The sequence below is a fragment of the Protopterus annectens genome, chromosome 12.part0 (genome assembly GCF_019279795.1).
Source record: "Protopterus annectens isolate FY-2018-M chromosome 12.part0, PAN1.0, whole genome shotgun sequence".
NCBI lineage: Eukaryota > Metazoa > Chordata > Ceratodontiformes > Protopteridae > Protopterus > Protopterus annectens.
Window position 1 is genome coordinate 99,633,050 of NC_056746.1, and position 24,269 is coordinate 99,657,318.

General features: G+C 42.7%; 1 protein-coding gene across 1 annotated transcript in view; it reads right to left on the reverse strand.

The window, feature by feature from the left end:
- The window catches only part of CLCN7 (chloride voltage-gated channel 7), a 1,228,907-nt gene that overhangs the window by 645,085 nt on the left and 559,553 nt on the right, over positions 1–24,269 (reverse strand). Inside the window, exon 8 of the mRNA XM_044089120.1 lies at positions 21,804–21,866. Within this exon, the coding sequence (XP_043945055.1) occupies positions 21,804–21,866 (63 nt within the window). The remainder of the gene's footprint in view (positions 1–21,803; positions 21,867–24,269) is intronic.

A 24,269-nucleotide genomic window follows, 5' to 3' on the forward strand; every position in this document is an offset into this window, starting at 1 on the left:
TGCTGAACTTATAATACGCTTTGGAAGTGGGTAGAGAGGGAAAGAACTTTGTCCTGAGGGTGGAAAGTCCACATCAAGTCTGTGCTGATCCTGTAGCCCAGAAAGATTTTGTCCTGCTGGGGGGTTAAGGATGATTTCTGGATGTTGAGGTTGAACCCCAGATTGTTCTGAATGGAGTCCTCTGTTTCTGCTAGAATGAGGATGTTTGTCCAGGTAAGGATAGATTTGGACACCTTTGGTTCTGCAAAAGGCTATAGCTGAGTCTAGGCATTTTATAAAAACCATGGGTGCTGTACATAAACCAAAGGGCAAAGTTGTAAACTGAAGGCAAGAGAAGGGCCCAGTGAAATGCAAGAATTTTATGTGGGAGGGTTTTATGGGGATATGGAGGTATGCTTCCTTTAGGTCAAGTGTGGCCATAAAGGCCTGGGCTGGCAACAGTGGGAGTAGAGTTTGAAGGGATAGCATTCTGAATGATGAACTTTTAGGAAAAGCTTTAGAAAGGACAGATCTAGTATTGGTCTCCAAGGCCCATCTTTTTTTGGGGGCCACAAATAGTCTTGAGTAGAAGCCTTTTCCTTCCTGTCCTCGAGTGACAGGGTTCAATAGTTCCTAAGTTCAGAAGATCTTGCAGTATCTGATGAATGAGATGCAGTTGATTTTTTTGGGGAAAAGGAATGGCCCTTAGAGGGGGCTTTTCCTTCCAAAAAAGGAAATATCCATTTTGTATTATTGCCTGTACCCAGCGGTCTGAAGTGATGGATTTCCAAATGGGGAGGCAGTGGGAGAGGCAGGCTGACAAGGGGAGGAGGGCAAGGCAGTCACACATTGTTGGGTCCACTTCTATCATGAAAAGGCTGTCTTTGAGTAGGTTGTGCGGCAACTGGTCTGGAGGTGGTCTGACTCCTGGTTCCTCTCCTACGCCTGGAAGAGGAAGGGATGGCAGAGGAGGGGGTCTTCCTGACAAAGGTAGTCTTAGCAGGGTAATTTCTGTAATATTTACGAATGGGGGACACTAGTAGGTGCTTGATGTCTTGAAGCTTTTTACTTTTCTCCTTCAGGTTTTTGAAGAGGTTTGCAGACTGTTTACCAAGCAGGAGGTTGTGGTGTAGCAGGGCGTCTAGGATTTTTGGCTTAAAATCTTCTGGTAGGGGTTGAAGGCGTTGCCAAGAGTATCTGTGGAGTACTGATACAGAAGCTGCGGACCATAATGAGGGCTCTGCTGCATCATAAGGTACTCCTGCACAGAATTTGTCTGGCAACCTGAGAAGCCAGGGACAGTTTTGATGCTATCTCAGTTTTGGTAGGGCAGTCAGGGGTGGATGACAGGAGAGTAGAGGCTTGTGATACTAGGTCCAAGGCATATTTTATCATATGGGTTTGATAGTTGACAGCTCTGAAGGCTAGGGTGGAACAGGTATAAGCCATCTTTCCTATTCCTGTCCATGTTTTTGCTATCTTTGTCAGTAGGCAGAAGAGATCCTGAAGGAATGAGTCTTGTTTGTTTGTCAGGGGATACAGCAATCAAAGCAGCGTCTGCCAGGGTGGTTTTACCAGGAATTTTTGTTCATCTGGAACTTTACAGAACTGGTCAGGCCTCTTAGGGCCTTAGTTGAGAGTCTGGGTATTTTGATGCTGAGGTGAATGTATCAAGGTAGGCAGGAATGACTGGTGGGATGGCTGAAGGTGAGGGATATTCCACTTGGAGTAACTCAAAGTATCTCTTGAGTCTCAGTCACTTAGGAAGTGTCCCATTTAAAGTATTCTTTCATCTTTGTGATGGTCTCCCCAAAGGTGATATCCTCTCATGGAGAGTCCCCTTCTACTGGGGAATAATATTCAGGTGGATAGGCAATTTGAGATGAATAGGAGACTGATTCATCTGAGAATGAATAGTAAGGTTCCTGTTCTTCTTCCCCTTCATGAGCAGTAGGAAGAGGGAGAGAAGTGGCTGAGGCAGGCCTAGGGCTGAGCACTGTAATGGTGGAGGGTGAAGAGGCTGTGGGCCTAAGGGCCATGAAGGCCTACATCAAGGAGCTAGTGAAGGATTGCCAGTCTGGAACTCCTTCAGAGGGTGGAGTCTGGTGTTTTGCATTCTGTTTCCTTTTCAAAGTAGTCGTCTTAGGAGAAGGCCTGTATTCAGGGGCCTGGGAAGCACTAGTGGCTTCAGGCAATGGCACCCCAGTCAGACATCCGACGATATCTGGTTCCCCCTCGACATCGGTAAGGACCAACATCATAACCAACTCCGTGGACTCGCTGACTGTTACTTCCGAAGTGGCTTCCTCGAGGGGAGCCATCAAAGTAGACGGTTCTATTGGACGTCCCTCAACTCCTAAATCGGAAGTTGGCTGGACGTCCGATTGTGGACAGCCAGAGATACTAGGCCTGGAAACCTTGGCCTTTTTCTGTGGTGGTTCCGTCGGAGCGGCCAATTTGGGATCCATCCTAAGCGCTAGTTTTTTGAGCCTCTGGTTTTCTAAATATAGACTAAGAGCAGCCAGATGGCTTCAGAGGGTCAATGGAGCGGTTGTGCGTATCCTTATGTGGAATCTGGTGCCTGAATCGGCATTTACCCTTCTTAGCTGACAATGGCTAATGGTGAAGTACAGCAAACCAAGCTCAAGCCAAATAAAGGCAAAATCCTCAACAGAGTACTTAGCTTTACACGTCTTCAAGTAAAGGAGTGAAGCAACCAATGTGACGGTCGACTGCGGCTGAAACGTTCTGAGGTCTGTGCATGCAGATGTCACATTTAAGGTCCCTGGTTTATGGCCCTACTTGTGACATCCCATGCACCTACACAGCCAGGCTTAAGCTTTTGTATAGGAGCTGATGTTCAGGTCACCTGAGGCAGGGAATCCCACACTAAGAATACTGCAACATAGGAACAAAAAGACATTCCCACATTCCCTCTCACTGGAAAAATTGTCACACTATCACCCCTCTTTAAAATAGCTATAAAAAATGTATTCAAAAACAATTGTTAGACTATCTCCTGCAGGACGAACTCCTATCCCCCACACAATATGGCTTCCTTCCCTCCCTCAGTACTAACACTGCACTTTTAACCTTTATAAATACTGTCAGTAAAGCTGGAGATGACGACAAACTAGTCTCCTCCTTATTTCTGGACTTGTCTAAAGCCTTCAGTGCAGTTTGTCACAACAAACGTCTGCTTCAAATGTCCTCACTATGTCTCTTTCAACCACACTTCTACGATTCAAAAGCTAGTTGTCCAATAGGAATCAGTAAAATGGCATTCCACCCTCTCCCCATACCTCCCAGTCACCATCAGTGTACCACATGGCTCTATCTTGGGTCCTCTCCTCTTTAACATTCTTACAAACACCCTCCACACATCCACACAACAGGCCTCTATAACACAATTTGCAGATGACTCCACACTCCTATACATATCAGACAACCTAGCACATCTGCAAAAAAAATGACTAGGGAAGCTTTAAAAACCACTGAGATATGGCTTTGTAACTCACAACTCATGGTCAACTCTAAATAACTAAACTACTTCATTTTTTCCCCAAATCCCACTCTCATGAAAAAACAAACTTGATAATCCTCTCTCAATAATATAAACACTGAAGTCACTTCTCATAGCAAATTATTAGGCATGACAGTGGATGACAATCTAAAATTCGATCTGCATATACAAAATTGTATTAACAAATCTCCAAAATGAGAGATGTTTTAGAGCCAAAAATTTTCTCATGAATGCAAATAAAAAAAGAAGTTATGTCTTACCATAATGTTCCAACTGTATTGTTGATCCTCGTTCAGTCATTACGTATGGGTATCTGTTCCGAGCTTGGAACCGAGCCGGCCATTTTCCATGCTCGCATCAGCTTCAAACTCTCGAGCTAAACTCTTATTCACAATTCCCCTCTCCCTGGCTAAACTCTTACCCACAATTCCCCTCTCCCTGTTAACTCAGATTGAGTTTGCAAGTTAAAGAAGGTAGAGGCTACCTCTGGTCAAATAACCTAAGAGAACTGAATGGTGAGATCCACTAGAAACCACAGGAGGGGGAAGGAGGGAGGGTCGTAATGACTGAACAAGGATCAACAATACAGATGGAACATTATGGTAAGACATAACTTCTTTATCTGATATCGTTAATCCTCGTTTATTCCTTACGTATGGGACAGAGTCCCCAGCTACCTCTAATCCTGGGAGGCTCTCATGGAAGGACATTCCTGAGCACCATAGAACCAAAAGATGCTCTTCCCTTGGAGGCCAAATCCAATTTGTAATGATTGACGAAGGTATGAGGCATAGCCCAAGTTGCAGCTGCACAGATGTCATGTAAAGAAGCTCTGGCATGGAAGACAACAGAAGTTGCCACCGACCTTGTAGAATGAGCTTTCATGGTAGCAGGCAACGAAATATTACATTGTGTAAATAAAGGTCACACAGTCCTTCAGCCATCTAGCTAATGTGACCTTAGCAACAGCCGATCCTAATCTAGGTCCAGAAAAGGCCAAAAATAACTGGTCAGATTTATGAAGGGGTTTAGTCCTGTTTAAGTAAAAATGGATTTGTCTGTGTATATCAAGGGTATGTAGGCAATACTCTCCTCTGTTTGAATGGTTGGGAAAGAAAACTGGAAATTCAATGGCTTGATTAATGGACATTTCAGAGATCACTTTAGGCAGAAATGATGTATTAGTCCTCAGAGACGCCCTATCTTTAAGAAAAATCAAGTATGGACTCTTGATACATAAAGCTTGAAGTTCAGAAATACGTCTGGCAGAAGTAATAGCGACCAAAAACAAGTTTTTCCATGACAAATACTTGAGGTCGCAAAAGCAGGATGGTTCAAAAGGTGCCATTGTCAAAGCTTGTAGAACTAGTGATTAATCCCATGGCGGAACAGGTTCTCTAAAAGGTGGCTTCAGATGATTCATAGCTTTTATGAAGGTCTTGCACAATTTATGGGACATAAGAGAGGAATCTTGGACACCTTCATGAAAATTAGAAATTGCAGCCAAATGAACTCTAATGGTAGAGGCCGATAGACCCAACTGAAACAGGTCGGCCAGATAGTCTAATATTATCGACACTGGTGCTGAAAAGGGTTCTACTTGTTTATCTTTTAGCCAACAAGTAAATCTTTTCCACTTGCTCAGATAAGTAATTCTAGTGGAGGACTTATGAGAAGCAATGAGAATATCACGTACTGGTAAGGAAAGGTCATTCTGCCTGGCAATCAAGGGAATTGGAATAGCCAAGCCGTTAGCTTCAGACTGTTCAGGTTGGAATGAATCAGGTTCTGTGGGTGTGAGATCAACTCCGGGATTGGATGGAGGCTCCATGGTCGATCTAGAAGGTGAGGCCAAAGGAATGGGAACCAAATCTGTTGTGGCCAATATGGTGCTATGAGGATTACCTTGCTCTTCAACCGCCAGGCTTTCTTCAGAAACTGGGGAATAAGAGGAAAGGGCGGAAATGCGTAGAGAAGACCCGAGGGCCAATCATGGACTAGAGTGTCCCTGGGAGACTGTCCCAGAGGGGGAATCAGGGTGAAGTAGTTGTTGAATTTGTAGTTGGCCGGGGATGCAAAGAGGTCTCAGCAAGGGCGGCCCCAGCGGTGGAAGATCTCTGCCGCTATCAAGGGATTCGGGGACCACTCGTGGGGTTGCAGAATGCACCTGCTGAGTCTGTCTGCTATCACGTTGGAACTCCCAGGAATGTGCGTTGCTAGAAGAAAATGGTTGGTAGCCATCGCCCATTGCCATATCCTCATGGCCTCTTGACAAAGGGAGTAAGATTTGGTTCCACTTTGCTTGTTGATGTACCAGACCACCGCCATGTTGTCTGATTGAATCGCAATTGTCCCAGACGGCAGCAGGGGATGGAATGCCTGCAACGCCAGAAGCATCGCACTCAGCTCTAGAACATTTATGTGCAGATGAGCCTCCAGTTCGGACCAAGTACCTTGGACTGTCTGTCCCTGACACAGCCCCCACCCCCCATCAGGGAGGCGTCCATGGTCACTGTGGCCTTGGGTTGCTGGTGGGAAAGGGGGTGAGACCATTGAGAGAGATTGTGTGACATCCACCAATTTAAATCCTGTTTGCACCTGTGAGTTACTCGAATCATGGCTGAAAGAGGATGCTGAAAAGAATACCACTGGGTGAGCAGTAGCCATTGTAGAAGCCTCGTGTGAAACCTGGCCAAGGGAACAATGGTGATGGAGGCTACCATGGAACCCAACAGCTGTAGGACGGAGTGAGCCGCGGATTTTTCCTTTGAAAGGATTGGAATTTATGAACGCTAGATGTGATAGGGCAAGAGATAATAAAATATTAACTTTTCTGACAGAAAAGTAATTTGTAAAGCAATTAAACAACAATTGACTGTACTTAGCTCAAGAGAAGTAGCTTGACATGACCAGATGACAGCGCGGCAAACAAAATCTGAGGTAACAGGGAGAGGGGAATTGTGGGTAAGAGTTTTAGCTCGAGAGTTTGAAGCTGATGCGAGCATGGAAAATGGCTGGCACGGTTCCAAGCTCGGAACCGATACCCATACGCAAGGAATGAACGAGGATTAACAATATCAGATCTATAGTTACCACTACTTACCTCCTATCCTCACTACTTTATGGCACTCCCATCCTTACTAACCTCCATGCATCACAAAAAGCAAAACCTGAACAATGCTGTAATAAAGTGGCTAAATTTGCATCAAATATTTCCTTTCAGTTCCCATTACTGTACATCACAGTTGTGTACATTTACTATAAATGTAGATGCTAGAGTGTTATTCACCATTGCAGTCCTGACTTGTAGGATTTCCTGCCATGGGTGTCCTTGGCTGGCCCGACTACAATAGAATATTTTTCCCTCCTCCTAAAGTCGGCAGATGTCCTAATTGGCATTTCTACTTTTGGGTATAAAGGGAGCAGTAGGAGCCCCCCAGTGTGTGTCTCTTAGGTCAGAAATCTGGGACCCTGTACTCCAGAATAAGTATGAAGGAGGAAGGAAGCCACCCTGACTGAGAAGGTTACTGTCCTAGCCTATCCCATAAGCCAGAATTGAAGGAGGGAGGGGAAAAATACTGCAACAGTAAATACACTCAGAACATCTACATTTATGGTGAGTGTACATAACTGTATTATGTTCTCATGTTTCACTGCTGCAGTCCTGACTTGTGGGATGATTCCCAGATCTAAAAAGGAGGGTGGATGGAAAGAATAAGGAGACCCAAAGATGCCTTTTAAAAGGGTAGTGGCAAATCCTGCTCTGGACTTGGAATAGGTAGGAAGATGGTAATGCTTGTTGAAGGTATGCACTGAGGACCAAGTACCCACTTCCGAAATGTCCTTGGTGGCCACCACTTTAAGAAACGCAGCAGAGACAGCCCTAGTGGAATGTGTCCTCACAGCATCAGGAGGCTTTTTACCATGAAAGCTGCAGCAAAAGGAGATATAACAACTTTCTTGGATGGCGTCAGCTATGGAACCTTGCTGGCAAGGCTTACATAGACCCTTGGGCTGATAGCCTATTACCTACCTAAAAAAAAAAAAAGGAAAAAAAAGAAACAACAGGAGATCTACAGTGCAATGAAAAAGTATTTGCCCCCCTTCCTGATTTCTTATTTTTTGCATGTTTGTCACACTTAAATGTTTCCGATCATCAAACAAATTTAAATATTAGACAAAGATAACCCAAGTAAACACAAAATGCAGTTTATTAAGGGAAAAAATAATCATAGGCTGGTACTAGGCTATCGGCCCTAGGGTCTATACAAGCCTAGCCATAACAATTCCCTGGATATTTCCTCCCACAATATTTACTTCCCTGGACCCCTGTCTAGCAGGTGACTGACGTGATCCCTGGGGTGAATTTCCTATCTCCAATCCAATTGTCAAGGTTCCTTTTGAAGAGGGCCAAGGAGGTGCTCTGCTTGACATGTATGGGCAGTGTATTCCAGAGTATGGGTAGTCTCTGGGTCAGGAACATATCCCTCCAGCATATTTTGTTCATTGTGATGACAAGGTTTAGATCCCTGGAGCGTGTGGCTCTGAGGGATTGGGATTTCTTTAAGTGGAGCATGTCCAACAGCTCAGGGTTTGACATGGCCCTGTATGTTAAACAGAGATCGCCTCTGAGTAGACAATATGCCACAGAGTATAGCTGGAGTTTTTTTAAGATGGTCAGCATAGGGCATCTGCTTTAGGCCTGTGATTCTTTTAGTGAGGTATTTCTGCGGCCTTTCCAGATGTTGCAGATGTCTTGTGAGGTACATACCAAATGGGGCGTTGTACTCTATAATGGGTCTAATGAGGGAGGTGTACAGTGGGACAATGACCTCCTTTTTTCTGGATGAAAAGCCCTTAGTGATGAGGTGTGCCACATAGAAGGATTTCCTGACTGTTGTGGCGATGTAGTTATCGAAGGTGAGACCACTATCCACCTGTGTTCCTAAGTCTCTCATCACACTTTGTGTTTAGTGTACTGCCACCTATGTGGTAATTCATGGGTACATGGTTTTTCCCAAAGGAGATAACTATACATTTCTTGGCATTAAGCTTAACCCCATGGCTCTGGCACCAATCATCTGTTTCTGTAAGGTCCTTTTGTAGAATATCCACATAATTTGGGGATTCAATAATGGCTCCCAGTTTGCAGTCATCTGCGAAATTTGTTAGCCAGAGTCCCTTAGTGTTGGCCTGTACTTCAGAGAAGTAGATGCCAAACAAGAGCAGTCCCAGGACTGAACCCTGAGGTACTCCACTTGTCACTTGTCTAGAGATGGATTTGGAGTCGGCTACTTTTACAGTCTGGGTTCTGTCAGTAAACCAGTTGGCAACCAGAGTGACGTAAGGATTTATGCCCAGCTTAGTAAGTTTATCTAAGATTCCAGAGTGGAGGATGGTGTCAAAGGCCTTGGCAAGGTCCAGGTAGGCTATGTGGACCGCCTTATCCTCAACAACAGCTCTGGAGACCGATTCAAAGAAGCCAATCAGGTTCAGGAGACAAGATCGGCCTTTCACGAATCCAAACAGGGTGGGGGTCCAGTGTTTGAAGGTTGCCAATGTCTTTGTTTATGCATTTCATGATAATGCATTCCATGACCTTGCTGATCAGGCTTGTCAGACTGATGGGACGGTAGTTCCCAGGATCCAAGGTGGATCCCCCCTTGTGGAGTGTGATAACTGCAGCTGTGCACCACTCAGTGGGCACGAAGTTTGAGGTGAGGCTATGATTAAACATGACACTTAGGTGAAGTGCCAGTTCATTTTGTAGTTCATGCAGTACACAGCCCAGGATGTCATCTGGTCCCATGGATGCTGTATTCTTAAGCTTTGGAGAGTGCGGTTTTCTACCTGTGTGGCCATGATTATCGGAATTTGGCAATCTTTTGGTATTGAGATGGGCCCTTTAGGGGGTGAAGTTTGCACTAAATAGATCTGCCAGTATATTGGCAATATCCTTGGGATCAGTATATTTAATGCCATTCTGTTGTAGCTCAGAGCAGATCTGAGCATTGCCATTTAGATTCTTGACATAACTATAGAATGCTTTGTGGTTGTCTGGAATCTTTGGCAATTTTATTTTCGTAACTAGCTTTAGAGGATTTTATGAGGGATCTCAGCCTCTTACTGAGGCTGGTAAGGGATTTTTTTGCATCCTGGGATTTTCCTCTTTTCTGCAACAGTTTCTTCCTTCTGTTGTATAGTTTATTTATGGCAGACCACCACCAGATTGGTTTCCTTTTTTTGGAGGAGAGCGTATTGGTTTTATTTGGGATGGCACGATTCATGTACGAGTGGATGTGCTTGTACAGTGCCTTAGTGTAGGATTCAGCAGTCGAACTTTCATTTCCCGTCTGCATGGGTGTCATGAAGTTTGTCACTTCTGACTTGAGTAGCATGAAGTTGGCTTTGGAGAAGTTTTTTATGGAGGTTTCTGAATCGGGGATGGGGGTGGGATGTGGATGCCAAGGGTGATTTGCTTATGGTCATATCTGACCAATGAGGGTGTGACCACTGGTGTGCAGCATCTATCTCCCATGTTGGTAATGACCAGGTCTAAGATATTGGAACCCCTGGTGGAACAATTGATTAGTTGATCCAGGGTGTTGGAATTTATGAATTCCAAGAACCATTGGGAAAAGGTGTTGGTACCCGAGTGGTTTTCCCAGTTAATGGCAGGGTAGTTAAAATCACCCAGTATTAGGGTGTTTGGTTGTATCTTAATATTTTCCAGTATGTTTAGAAAGGTGTAGTGAGAATCTTGGAGCATGGCGGGGGATCTGTAGCAAGCTACAATTTGGATTGCAGTCTTACCTAGTGTTAGTTGCACCTGGAGAATTTCAGATGCATTCTGTTGGGCAACTAGCCTGGAGGTGTGAATATCCTTGGTGAATACGGACACTCCTCCACCTTTAGTGTTTCGGTCTTGGCTCGGTGGCTGAAAAGTGTGGTAAGAGTTGTAGCCTAGTATTACAGGGGTGCTCTCTGGAGCCTTGAACCAGGTCTCAGTTACTGCACAGAATCGATGTTCTCCATTTTTAGGAGTGCCTCGAGAGAGTGCATTTTGAGATTTAGACTTTTAGCATTGAGTAGCATTACCTTTAGATTTTGCATGCTTGTACCTGTTACGGTGGTGGTTTTGCCCTTTGAACCTTGCCTAAAAAAGGCAATATAGGGGTGGCAAGAGTGGCCCTACATGGCCCTATGTGAAAAAGTAATTGCAACTCAGGCCTGATTACGGAAAGACCTGTTGAATCAAGAGATCACTTAAATAGCACCTGTCAGACTAAGTGAAGTAGGCGAAAAGATCCCAAAAAGAAAGACATCATGCACGATCTAAAGAAATTCTGAAACAGATGAGAAACAAAGTAACTAACATCTATCAGTCTGGAAAAGGTTACATAGCCATTTCTAAAGCTTTGGGACTGCAGCGAACCACGGTGAGAGCCATTATCCACAAATGGAGAAAACATGGAACAGTGGCGAACCTTCCTAGGAGTGGCCGTCCTACAAAAATTACCCCAAGAGCGAGCGATGACTCATCCAAGAGGTCGCAAAAGAATCCAGAACAACATTTAAAGAACTGCAGGCCTCACTTGTCTCAGTTAAGGTCAGTGTTCATGACTCAACCAGAAGAAAGAAAGTGGGCAAAAATGGCATGCATGCCAGAGTTCCAAGGTGAAAACCAGTGCTGACCAAAAAGAACATAAAGACTCGTCTCACTTTTGCCAAAAAAATCCTGATGATCCCTAAGACTTTTGGGAAAATATTTTATGGCCTGACTAAACAAAAGTTGAACTTTTTGGAAGATGTGCGTCCCGTTATATCTGGCGTACAAGTAATACAGCATTTCAGAAAAAGATCATCATGCCAACAGTCAAACATGGTGGTGGCAGTGTGATGGTCTGGGGCTGCTTTGCTGCTTCTGGACCTGGACGTCTTGTGACTGATGGAACCATGAATTCTGCTCTCTACCAAAAAATCCTGAGGGAGAATGATTGCAGTTGTTGCTGCTAAGGGTGGCACAACCAGTTACTAGGTTTAGGGGACAATTTCTTTTTCACATAGGGCCATGTAAGTTTGGATAGTTTTTTTCCTTAATAAATAAAATCATCACTTAAAAACTGCGTTTTGTGTTTACTTGGGTTATCTTTGTCCAATATTTACATTTGTTTGATGATCTGAAACATTTAAGTGTGACAAACATGCAAAAAAATAAGAAATCAGGAAGGGGGCAAATACTTTTTCATTGCACTGTATTTGTAAACAGTTTGTTTTGAAACCGGTACCCCTCAGAGCTACTGGCAAAGGCCACAAAAAGTTGTTCTGATTTCCTGGCATTCTTGGTTTTGTCTAAGTAGTAACGCAATTGCCTATGCACATCCAAAGAATGAAGGATCCTTTCTCCCATGTTCTGAGGATTAGGAAAGAATATAGTTAAGTGTATGGTCTGGTTTAATGAAGTGTCTGTCACCACCTTGTGCAATAAAGGATTGGTTCTGAGAGACACTCTGTCTACGTGGAAAATTATGAAAAGTTACACGCACATAAGGGCCTGAAGCTCTGCAAAACTCGGGCTGAGGTAATGGCTAGTAGGAAGGCTGTCTTCCAAGTCAGGAATTTTATATCAGCGAAAGGAGCTGGTTCGAAGGGTGGAAGAGTTGGCTTCTCCAGAATGAAATTGAGGTCCCAGGGAGGAACAGGAGGTTTCCTGGGAGGCTTAACGTGGGCAACCCCTCTCAGAAACTGTTGCATGAGTACATGTGAAAAGACAGGATGTTGAGAAAGCAGACAGGCATAACCAGCTGAAGCATGCATTACATGGAGGATTATGAGAGACTTTTTTCATAAAAGCTGGATAAGTATGGCACGATGAAAGGGATCAGAGCTTGATGAGAGTTTTGTCCCCTCTGTCTGCACCAAAGAATGAATCTTTTCCATTTGTCAGATTAAGACTAGTGCTAGGTCTCCTGGCCTCTTTTAGAACATCCAGAACCCGTTTGTTGGAGACCCCCTACCATGGGATCAAAGTATCATCCAAGCTGTCAATTTCTGTGTGTGCAGGTTGGTGTACATTATTGCACCCGTTTTGCATTAGCAGGTCCACTCTCTGTGGCAACTGCCATGGCTCCATGTTGGTTAGGCTGAGTAATAGAGGGTACCAGTGCTGCCTCAGCCAAACTGGGGCTATCAGAATTACCAGTCTCCCCTCCTTTCTTATTTTTAGCACTACCCTGGGCAGTAGTGGTATCGGGGGGAAGGCACAGATGAATAGGCCTTTCCATGAAAAGGAAAGGAAAAGGCATCCATCTTCCAGGATAACTTAATTTTGTTTCTGTAGCAAAAATGTTTCAAATGAGCATTTTCTTTAGTGGCAAAAAAGTCCATCTGTGGCACTCCCCATTTTTGGCTATGCTGAGAAAAACTTCTGGATACTGTTGTCACTCATACAGGTCTGACAGGCTCCTGCTGAGGGAATCTGCTATGTGATTGGTTTCTCCTGGTAGGTACTGTGCCATGAGGTGCAGCCCTAGGGAGTGTGCTGTTTCCTAAAGGTCCATGGCTAGGTGAAAAAGGGAGCAAGAGTGGATTCCCCACCTTGTTTATGTACCACATAACTGACATATTGTCTGTCTTCACCAGAGGAATCCAGGTTTCTATTTCTTTTAAGAGGCAGTCAGGCCTTTTTGGACTGTCAATAGTTCTTTTGGATTGGTTTGTTTTTGAACTTGGAGTCCCATTTGTCTTGAGTCTGAAGGTTGCTGAAGTGGGCTCCCCAGGCTATTTCCGATGCAGCTGTTGTCACAGTTTGGTCCTGAGGGAAGAATTTGAAGGGAAGGCCTGGATTGAGGCAGCATGCTTGGGCCTATCAGACAGACAAGGAATTAGGTTTATTGTGAATTAGAGAAAATGTGAGCATTGGCACAACATATTTTATTATTATTATTTAATTATTGAATTAGAGAAACTGAGTATTGGCACGACATATTTTATTTAATTATTATTATTTAATTATTGAATTAGAGAAACTGTCAGCATTGGCAAGACATATTTTATTTAATTATTATTATTACTATTATTATTATTATTTAATTATTGAATTAGAGAAACTGAGCATTGGCAAGACATATTTTATTTAATTATTACTATTACTATTATTATTATTATTATTTAATTATTGAATTAGAGAAACTGAGCATTGGCAAGACATATTTTATTTAATTATTATTATTACTATTATTATCATTATTTAATTATTGAATTAGAGAAACTGAGCATTGGCACGACATATTTTATTTAATTATTATTATTTATTATTATTATTTAATTATTGAGCTGTGAGCATTGGCATGACATTTTATTTATTTATTATTATTATTATTATTATTATTTAATTACTGAATTAGAGAAACTGTGAGCATTGGCACGACATATTTTATTTAATTATTATTATTATTATTTAATTATTGAATTAGAGAAACTGTGAGCATTGGCACAACATATTTTATTTAATTATTATTATTTATTATTATTTAATTATTGAGCTGTGAGCATTGGCACGACATAATTTATTTATTTATTATTATAATTATTATTATTATTATTATTATTTAATTATTGAATTAGAGAAACTGTGAGCATTGGCACGACATGTTTTATTTAATTATTATTATTATTTAATTATTGAATTAGAGAAACTGTGAGCATTGGCACAACATATTTTATTTAATTATTATTATTATTATTATTATTATTATTATTATTATTTAATTATTGAATTAGAGAAACTGTGAGCATTGGCACAACATATTTTTGAGATACCACTGCAGTTTTCTCATTCATATGCAGTCTGGCCAAGGAAGTCATGAGAATGCAAGACACCATGTAACCCAAGGCTCTGAATTACTCCCTGGCTGTGAGGTATTTTCTGTTCAAGATCTTTCTGAAGTAAAGGTTTAGGAAGGTAATCTTGTCCACAGGAAGGAAAGCCTTCTGAACAGCTGAGTCTAGTAAAGTTCCTAGCAAATTAGATCACTAATGAAAACCTCCAAAGCCAGTTATGAATCAAAACTAGCCTCCGAAACAAATGTAAACCACAATGCCTTCTTCAGTTATGTCGGGAACCTCCATGGCAAAGTCCAGGTTTGTTCTGAGTTAGTACTTAATACTATCACCTACACTGATCCTGTTGGCTTAGCCAACCCTGCTAGCAGATAGGTTCAGCGCAAACTTCACCCCCTGTTCCCCGCAAACTTCACCCCCTGTCCCCCCCCAAAGGCCATTTCAACAACCCTGATACTTGTCCTTCACCTCAAATCTCCATAGATCAAGTGTTAAGACCCTATCCAAGGCAAAGAACACAGCTTTCATAGGACCTGATAGTATCCCAGGCTGTATTCTGCACCATCTCCATCAAGAATTTGCTTCGCTTGAGCACCCTATTCAATCACAGCCTACGTACAGGCTTCATCCCAACAAAGTGGAGAACTGCCATTATCATCCCTTTGCACAAAGGTGGTGCCACTACTGACCCTGGAAACTATCACCCCATTAGCTTAACAAGTCTGATCTGTAAAGCCATGGAGTGCATTATTATGGACCTCATAAACAAGGACATAGGCAGTCTCCAAGCACTTGGCCCCACCCAGTTCAAATTTGTCAAGGGCAGATCTTGCTTGATTGTACCTGGTCGACTTCTTTCAGACTGTCACCAATGCCCTGGATGAAGGAAAGTTAGTACATTCAGCTTACCTTAAAACTTGGCTAAGGCCTTTGACACAATCTCCCACTTGGGCATCATCGAAAAGCTAACACAACTTGGCATAAATCCCTATCTCATCAGCTGGCTGCCCAAATGGCTCATTGACAGGACCTTAGGTCAAAATAGGCACCTCCACCTCCAATATCAGACCTGTCACTAGTGGAGTTCCCCAGTGATCTGTCCTGGGACTCCTAATGTTTGGCATCTGCTTTTAGGAGGTCCAGGCAAAGACAGAAGGCCTGTTGCTGACCAAGTTTGTGCCCATCTGTAAGTTGGGTGCTGTCATTGACTCCCCAAATTATGTTAATATATTGCAAGAGGGTCTCACAGCTACTAATGACTGGTGCCAAAGTCATGGCCTCAAGCTAAGGGCAAAGAAATGCATCATCATACCATTCAACAAAAACAAGGCTCCTACTAATTACCACATCAACGGCAACCCCATAAAAACACAACCTATGGTGAGAGACCTGGCTACTCAGGTTAATAATCTCACATTCGACCATCATGTAACGGTAGTGGTCAGAAAAGCCTTTTACTTGGTTCATCTCATAAGTAAAGGAATTGCATCCAGAAAAAAAGGAGGTTATTACCTCTCTGTACTCCTCCCTCATTAGACCAATAATTGAGTATAACACCCCATTTGGTATGTACCTCTCCAAACATGTGCACCAACTGAAAAGGTCACAGAAATACCTCACAAAGAGAATACAAGGCCTCCAACACCTGTCCAATGCAGACAGGCTCAAATCACTATCACTCTACTCTGTATCATACATATTGCTCAGAGGTGATCTGTGTCTTGCCTACAAGGCAATCTCAGACCCTACCCTACTAGAGATCCACCATATCCATAAGTCTAACTCCTCATGCATTACCCATTTGAAAGGCTTGAATCTAATAAGTGACGTTAACAAAACCTGCTGGAGAGATCGATTCATCTCCCAGAGGCTACCTTGTCTCTGGAATAGACTTCCCATACACGTCAAACAGAGTACCTCACTGACCCTCTTCAAGGGCAGCCTTGATGAGTGGATGGGAAAAGACAAATTTGTCCCAGGGGTTCTTACTGATGTCCCTCACTGACAAGGGCAACAGGTGCTGACTGAGGTTTCTTTTTAGGGATAAACTCTTGGCTGGGCTTTTAAGGGTCCCAGGACCATTAACCAAGTAACCTCCTATGATCCAATGTTAAGAAACACAATCCTGTTTGTGGGGGTTGATATTTTTGTGTATTGATGTTGAACGATACCAAGGTTAGTAAGTGTTGGGTATAAAGCAGGTATTCTTTGAATTTATCTAGACTTGTTGCCTGAATGAAGCAATCGTCTAAGGGTTAATCTGAATTCTCTTTGTCCTGCACAAGGCTGTCACTGAGGCTAGGCATTTTGTGAAAACCTTGGGTGCAGCAGATATGCCAAAGTGCACAGCACAGAACTGATAGTGCTTCACATCTGCTCTGAAGCGTAAGAACCTCCTGTGTGATTCCTCTATGGCGATATGAAGGTATGCATCTTTTAAATCTAAGGTTACCATGGAGGCATTGGAGGAAAATTATGGGCAGTGGTTTTTGCAGAGTTAGCATTCTGAATTTTGGAACCTGTAAAAAAATGGGTCTAGAACTGGCCACCAGTTACCTTCTTTTCTGGAGTAGAAAACTTTTCCTTATAAAGATTTTGATACAGGTTTCACACAGCCTTAAGTGCACAGCAGCTCTATTTGGAGCAAGTCCTCTGTCTTTTGGTTTGGAGGAATGTTTAGGAAGCCTGAGCGAATCGAGGGCTGTGCGAACTTGAGTTTGTAGTCTCTTTGAATGATGTTTAGCACCCGTATACCTCCCTATTAACGAGAGTCCAGTTCTTGTAGAAAAGTCACAGGGCTGGGAAGGGGGTGGGTGGGTGGGTGGGAGGGGGAAGGGAGTGCCTACAAGAGTCATGACTGCTCTCTGCTAGGTCCCTGGAGACATGATCCCAAAGGTCTATTGGGGTCTGGCTGCCACTGTCTAGGCCGCTGTACTTGGTTCCTTTCCCTATGAAGTTTCCTTTGTCTAGAGGGGAGCAGCAAAGGATCAATGTTTGGTAAAATAATTCTGGTTGAGTCGAGGGGGTTGACCGTTTTTGCATGAACTTGGACTTCTCCTCCTCTTTTTTTTTTTTAAAGGACAGCTTCAGCCTTACAACCAAAAAGAAAATCTTTGACTTGGGGGACATCTAGGAGACTGACTCTGACATGCTCAGGAAGGGACTGATCCCTCAGCCAGGCAAGTCTTGCAATGACTAATCATGTGGCTGCTGCCCTATTGGAGGCAGCAGTGGAGTGAGTGCTTAACCACCAGAGAGCAGGAGATATGTAGATCCATTAACTCCTTAGAGAGGGCCTTATTTTCAGTCCCCATCAGTTTTTGTTTCATCTGATCAAGAATAGTTTTGTGGTACATCACCATAGCAAACTGGCAGTTCAATGCCCTCAAGATGAGGGTAGCAGAGGTGTAGACTTTCTTTCCAAAACTGTCAAAGGCTCTGCTTTCCTTGTCTGTAGGCAAAGGATTTTTGGAAGAGCTAGTTTTTGTTCCCTTAGGGCCTGGAGTCACCACTTCAGGATCTGCCACAGGGTTCTTAAAAAGGTGCTTGTGGGAATCTAGAACCCTGTAAATTCTGTCAGGCTTTCAAGGGGCAGGGGTGAGAGAGTTTGGTTGTAAAAAAAAATCTAGGAAGACATCATCTATCAGTTCTAACACTGGGGGAATGGCAAAGGGTTAATGCTCAGGGACATTAAGAAATTCCCTAATGTTCCTATTGGATTGGGGAAGTCCTGAGATTCCCATTTGAAATGCTCTCTCAGGGTATGCAATATCTCCATAAAGGAAATATCCTCGAGAGAGGGGTGGCAGCTGAGGCAAGGTTCTCCTCAGAGTAAGAATCCCCACAGGAAGCAACAGATGCACCATCAAGGATGGATTCATCATGATCAAAATCACGAGTCAAAGAGAGTCAGAAAATTCCTGTGGTGGGGTATCCCTCTTTCTTCTAACACAGGATGTTTCAGGGGGAGGGATGGAGGCATCTGGATCTGACTAAAGAAATCAAATCCTCTGTCAACCTCAAGGTCTTGTCGGTAGGTCTTGGAGAGAACCAGTAAGCCTAGGTTGAGGTAAGGTGGGTGTAATTTGTTTTGCGAGTGGCCTTAGATTTTGGCCTACGGTCACCTTCACCCTAGTACCTGAATGAACAACTGACTCCTGTGAGCAGTAGACCAAGGAGCCTGAGAAGTGGTTAGGGACCCAAACAATGAGCTAAGTCCTTTAGCTTGTAAGGAAGTACTGGGACCCAAAGGCATATCAGATTCTGACTAGATCTCAATAGGGGCCTGTGACACCACATCAGTTGACATAGGGAGCTGCAAAGGCACCTCACCTTCTTCAGCAATCACAAGCCTAGGAGGACTGGCTGACAGCGAACGATAGTCGACTGAGGCCCTAGATCTGGAGCGCTTTTCTTTTTTCTGCCGAAGGAGATCTACATCGGCTCCACCAGCAGATGACATGTAAGTGAATGCCCTGATGACTCACTAAAAGATTTAGCTAGAATTTCAGTCCTGCATTCGATAGTTCTGCTACTGACAAGAACACAAAACTGACAGTTAGGAACGTCATATTCTGGTCCCAAACAAGTCACAAAAAAGGAATAAAGTCCCGGTGTGGTATCAGTTTGCCACACTGGACACAGTTATTAATTTTCTCTGACAATAGTCAAAATGCAAATGAAAAGTTCCCAATGGGATGCTTAACTTTAAATAATGTCTTCTTTGTCCGGTGCGGACTGACCAACGTAATGACTAGCACTCTGCTTCTGGCTCCAACAGCAAGAATGAACTGAGGTTATGGCATCAGCCGACTCCCTTTATACCCATATGTAGTGAAATTGGATAGGGCATCAGCCAGCTTCAGGAGGAGGAGGAGGAGGAAAATATTCCCTGGTAGTCCAGCCATCCAAGGGCTTCCATGGCAGGAAATCCCATGTTAGGACTGCAATAGTGAAACACAAAAACTATTTTTCCATCAAATGACATATACAGAGCTTCATACCACCTAAACAATTATCTTGTTGACTAAAGTATCTCAATCCCATTGATCCAGGTGGTGCTTTGCCAGCAGCCTGTGTGCAATCTATGACTCCCAGGGGAATGGGCTGCGTCATTGAAGACCCACACGTGCAGGTGCTCTCCTCTGCTGAAAACTGTGTATACTCCATCTGTAGCAACACAATGTCAAGGAAATGGTGCAGGAGATGTGAAGCTAAACGCCTGGAATATGCCCAACATGTCTCCTGTAGTTCAGTGAATATTCCCTATAGCCAACATGGTTGCTACACGTACCTTTGTGATCTCGAAGATGGGCAATCCACACATTTTCTCCTTGATTCCACTTGTGGACAACACAGTCTGACAAGGGTTTGCATGCTTCCGCTGTCCACCCAGAATCAGCTCCCTATCTGTTGCTCTGTGAGATGCTGGCCTGTCCACCCAGAATCAGTTCCCTATCTGTTGCTCTGTGAGATGCTGGCCTGTCCACCCAGAATCAGCTCCCTATCTGTTGCTCTGTGAGATGCTTCCCCTGTCCACCCAGAATCAGTTCCCTATCTGTTGCTCTGTGAGATGCTGGCATCTAAGGTATTACCTTTTGTAATGACATTGATGGCTTTGCTGGCCATAACAGTGGTCATTAATGCATGGTGCTCAGTAGCAGTGTCTGCTGTTTCTAGCACATTCACAAGCCCTGCACACAAACAATTACCTGAATCACAACAGGTTTAGGCCACACTGCAGTGCTCTTATTTCATAGGTTTCTGAATTGCTTCACTGTCTTTTATGATAAAAAGGATATAATGGCACAATGTTTGGTTTATAATGAAAAGTCTGTCTATAGGCACATTTCTTCACACATTCACAGATATGCCAACACAGCCAGAGAATTTTAATTCTGCATGTGTAGCTGGCTCTGTAACAGAATCTTCTATGGAAGAAGCTACACTCTTCACTATGTGGTACTACTTTATCTTCAACAGCAAAGTACCATCATAAAGGCACATGAGCAAGCAAAATGGGCAGTCACAAAAAGGAGAAGGTTAATGCATATAGAACGAGTGATTAGATGGCTTGATAGGTAATTTCAACCACAACATAAAATTCCATCACTGCCAGGAAACAAAAAATATGGTTAGCATAAAACTATACAAGGGTCTATATCATTTCAGAGAACAGCCACATCGTCGAATGGCACTGCATCAAAAATGCAGATTGTTGAACCGTTCTAGCATAGCTCGCACTATGGTGAAAACGGGAAATTTGTCCTTTTCCTGACTGTAGTGTGATCTCAGAGATGGTATATATACATAGTTAGAGGGGAGTCAGGAAATGGGAACAGCCATTCAGCAATGTGGACATTCGTTGAAATGATACAGCCCCATTACATAACGGCAGAAAAGCAAGGACAACAGATAATACTGTGATCTGGCCTTAAATGCAGTCTAGATGTATAAAAGTAAATAAATTAAAGAATTATGCAAGTAATAATACTTCTGCAATCCAGGTCTTCAATTATACAAAGTATGCAAGTAATAATACTTCTGCAATCCATGTCTTCAATTATACAAGCCACTAGTCTGGCAGTTAGAGTCGAGGATTAAGGCTATGAAACCATCATTGAACTGCTTTGGTTCCATCAGCCTCCATTTGCCTACAGTGCGAATTTGAACAAGTCACTTAACTAGCCAGTGCTTCCTTTAGTTCTCTCAACCTCTACTTGTCTACTGTGTGACTGAGAGAGTTGCTTAAGCAGCCAGTGGTCAGGAGCATTTTCAAACTTGGGCTAGGCTCCGTAGTGGTCTCCTGGACTCCATGCTGAGTAACAAGCTACAAATCAAAGCCAGAACAACTGCTGCTGTTATTTACACTACAGAGGGAATCTTATGGTGCAGAACTGAAACACAGTTTGAAACGCAGGAGAGATCCAGATTTATAACCTGTACCCACTACTGCAGCGCTCATTCTTAAAGGCTGACCAACTCATGAGTGGCCTTGCAGGCCATCATACATGTATCACAATCATAAATGGTCATAAAACTGCAAAGTAATGCAGCAGGAAAGTTAACTAAAAATACATTATTTTACTGTTCCAAAAGTCACAACATGCACCTTATAAATGCCCAGTTTTCAAGGAAGGCCCAGAGATCTACACGGAGAATATGTAACACTGGAATACTACAAGCATTGGTAATACTGGGAAAAAATGAGGCCTACAATGTACTATAAACCACGAGAAATATGAAGTAGGTTATGTCAAGAAAGGGAACAGCCATATTAAAAAAACTACTAAAACTTCAAAACTGTGCACAAGATAAAATTTAAATATAGTTTTGAATAATTACAACAAAATGCAGGTAAAAACAGCACACAAACTAACAAAATGGCCTGATTAGGGTACTAATGCCTTGTGAATTAATAATCAAAAGTCTCTTCAAGCAGATGTCAGATCACACTTACCTTTCCAACTGCAAGTCCTCCAACTACAGACAAGATCACACCTAAAACTTTGACCAATAGTGTCTGTGAAAAGAAATAAAAGGCCACATGGTTAAATATAAAAACACTAAGGTAACAGAAATTACATCATTTCACTTGTTTGCTAAATGCGTAAGTGTGCTGTTCCAAAATTAATCCTTTTCAGACAATGCTCAAAATTACATAAAGAAGCAGCAACATCAAGTAAAGAGTTACTAGAGAGTAATGCATGTCTTAGAAACAAGAAACACATCCTTAAAATACAAAAATATTCACAAAGAATGTATATATAGAAACAATGGTACAAGAGAATACCTCTCAACTGTCCCTGATTTCCAGGGATGTCCCTCCTGATTCTGACTCCAAAGTGTAGCTCTGTCCCTCTTAATCCCTCCTAAAACTGGTGACTCTTGGAGAAAAGGTGGTGAATTATACTCAAAAACAATGGCAGTAAGAGTTGTACATTTCTTTTATTTCAAAAAATGTATAGTAATTAACATTTTTTTATTCTGCCAATGTCTCAAGTTAATAGTAATATTTTACAAATGTCCTTGATTGTCCCTGATTCTGTTGAAATATGTCCCTGATTACTTGACAGCTATGTACAAGAAATTTAACAATTAACAAAAATATTTGTATAATACATAACATACAAGCATATCTATCTATCTATCTATCTATCTATATATTTATTATTATTTTTTAAATTTATTTCCAGTTTGATGACCGGGGAGGTCCACTGAGCTCAAGGAGCCCGTTTTCAGTGGAGCCCCGGGAGGAAAAGCTCCATAAAACAAAGTAGACATTATAATAGTTAAACAAGTAGTACATGTTACAAAGGTAATCATAAGTAAAGTAAAATAACATAGTATAATATAAAATACATATTTACAGGTTGTACATTAGAGAACAGTAGTACAGAATCATCATAGTGCTGAGGTTTTAAAACATCTGAGATGGGTAAAGTCACAATTGTAGGAGAACAGAAGGTAAGATTGATCTTGTATTGGGTAAGGTGGGAAGAAACTTTACTTGTATGGATGTATGCCTGCGTTAGGCAGGATTAGGTAGTAGAGTATAATTGCATTTCTTGTTATTGGAGAGATAAGACTGGAGCTGGGTTTTAAAGTGATCAATGTTTTCAGAAATCCTTAGAGAAGGAGGAAGAGAGTTCCATTTTTGGCTAAGGAAAAGGATAGGAGAAGTTGACCTGAGGGACGATTTGGTTTGTGTACAGAAATTAGATTTTGGTGGGCAGATCTTAGGAGTTCCATGGGGGGTTTATAGTGGTAAGATGTTTGTTACTGCTTGAAAATAAGGTTGTGGGCTGTAGGGAGTTGGATGTAGTCCAAGTAGTTGGGAAGTTCTAGCCATTGCAGCTGGTGGAGAGGTATGCAGTGGTGGGTAGAGTACTTGGACTTGGTGGCGAACTTTGCGATTTTTGTTGCAACAGGTTTCCAGTTTAGAAGAGATAGAGGAAGATAGGCTCTTTAATAGGGGGGGCACCATAGATCAGAGATGGTAGTAGCGAGGGTCTGTCTTGTGCAGGGAGAGAGAAAGTGGGAGTTTCTATACAGCATGCCAAGTTTCTGATGTGCTTTCTTAATATTTAGCGGAATATGGGTATCGAATTTTAGGTGTTCATCAATAATCAATTCATCAAAAGGAACAACTTCTATAGTGGAGTTGGCATGACTGATAATACTGAAGGAGGTTTTGTCAAGAGGGAGAGAGTTAGATGGAGAGAATAGTAGAATTTTGGATTGGATGGCATTTAGAGAGAGGTGGTTATAAAGCATCCAGTTCTCAGTAGTAGAAAAAGTAGTTTTTGAGTTTTTGTTTGGAGTTCGAGAAGGTTAGGAGCAGAGCAGACAAATTGAGTCGTCTGCATACTGAACTATCTTAGTGTTTGGAATGGCTGCATGGAACTCATTAATAAAGATATTAAAGAGCATTGGGCTGAGAATGGAACCCTGGGGTACTCCGGTTGGGGTTGGAAGGAAAGTTGAGATGCCTGCTTTCCATTTCATGGCCTGAGATTGGCCAGAGAGGTAGCTGCTGAACCAGGTGAGGGTGTTGTGTGAGAGATTAAGGTTGGAAAGGTGGTTTAGGAGTTGGGAATGGGAGACCGTATCAAAGGCCTTGGAGAGGTCAAGAAGGACTGTGGATGCTAGTTCCCCAGAGTCACGGGCGTGGTTTACTCTGTCTAGGGATGAGAAAAGAGCAGTTATTGTGCTGTGGCCAGGACGGAATCCATGTTGAGTTGGGGTGAGGAGTTGGTTATTTATAAGGAAAGGCATGAGCTGGAGGTGGATGCATTTTTCTAGTATCTTTGAAATAGGAGAGAGAATGGCTATGGGCCGGAAGTTGGAGATGCCATAACTTTTGCCTCCTTTGTGAAGGGGTAGGATAAAGGCTGCATGCCATAGCTTGGGGACATAAGATTCT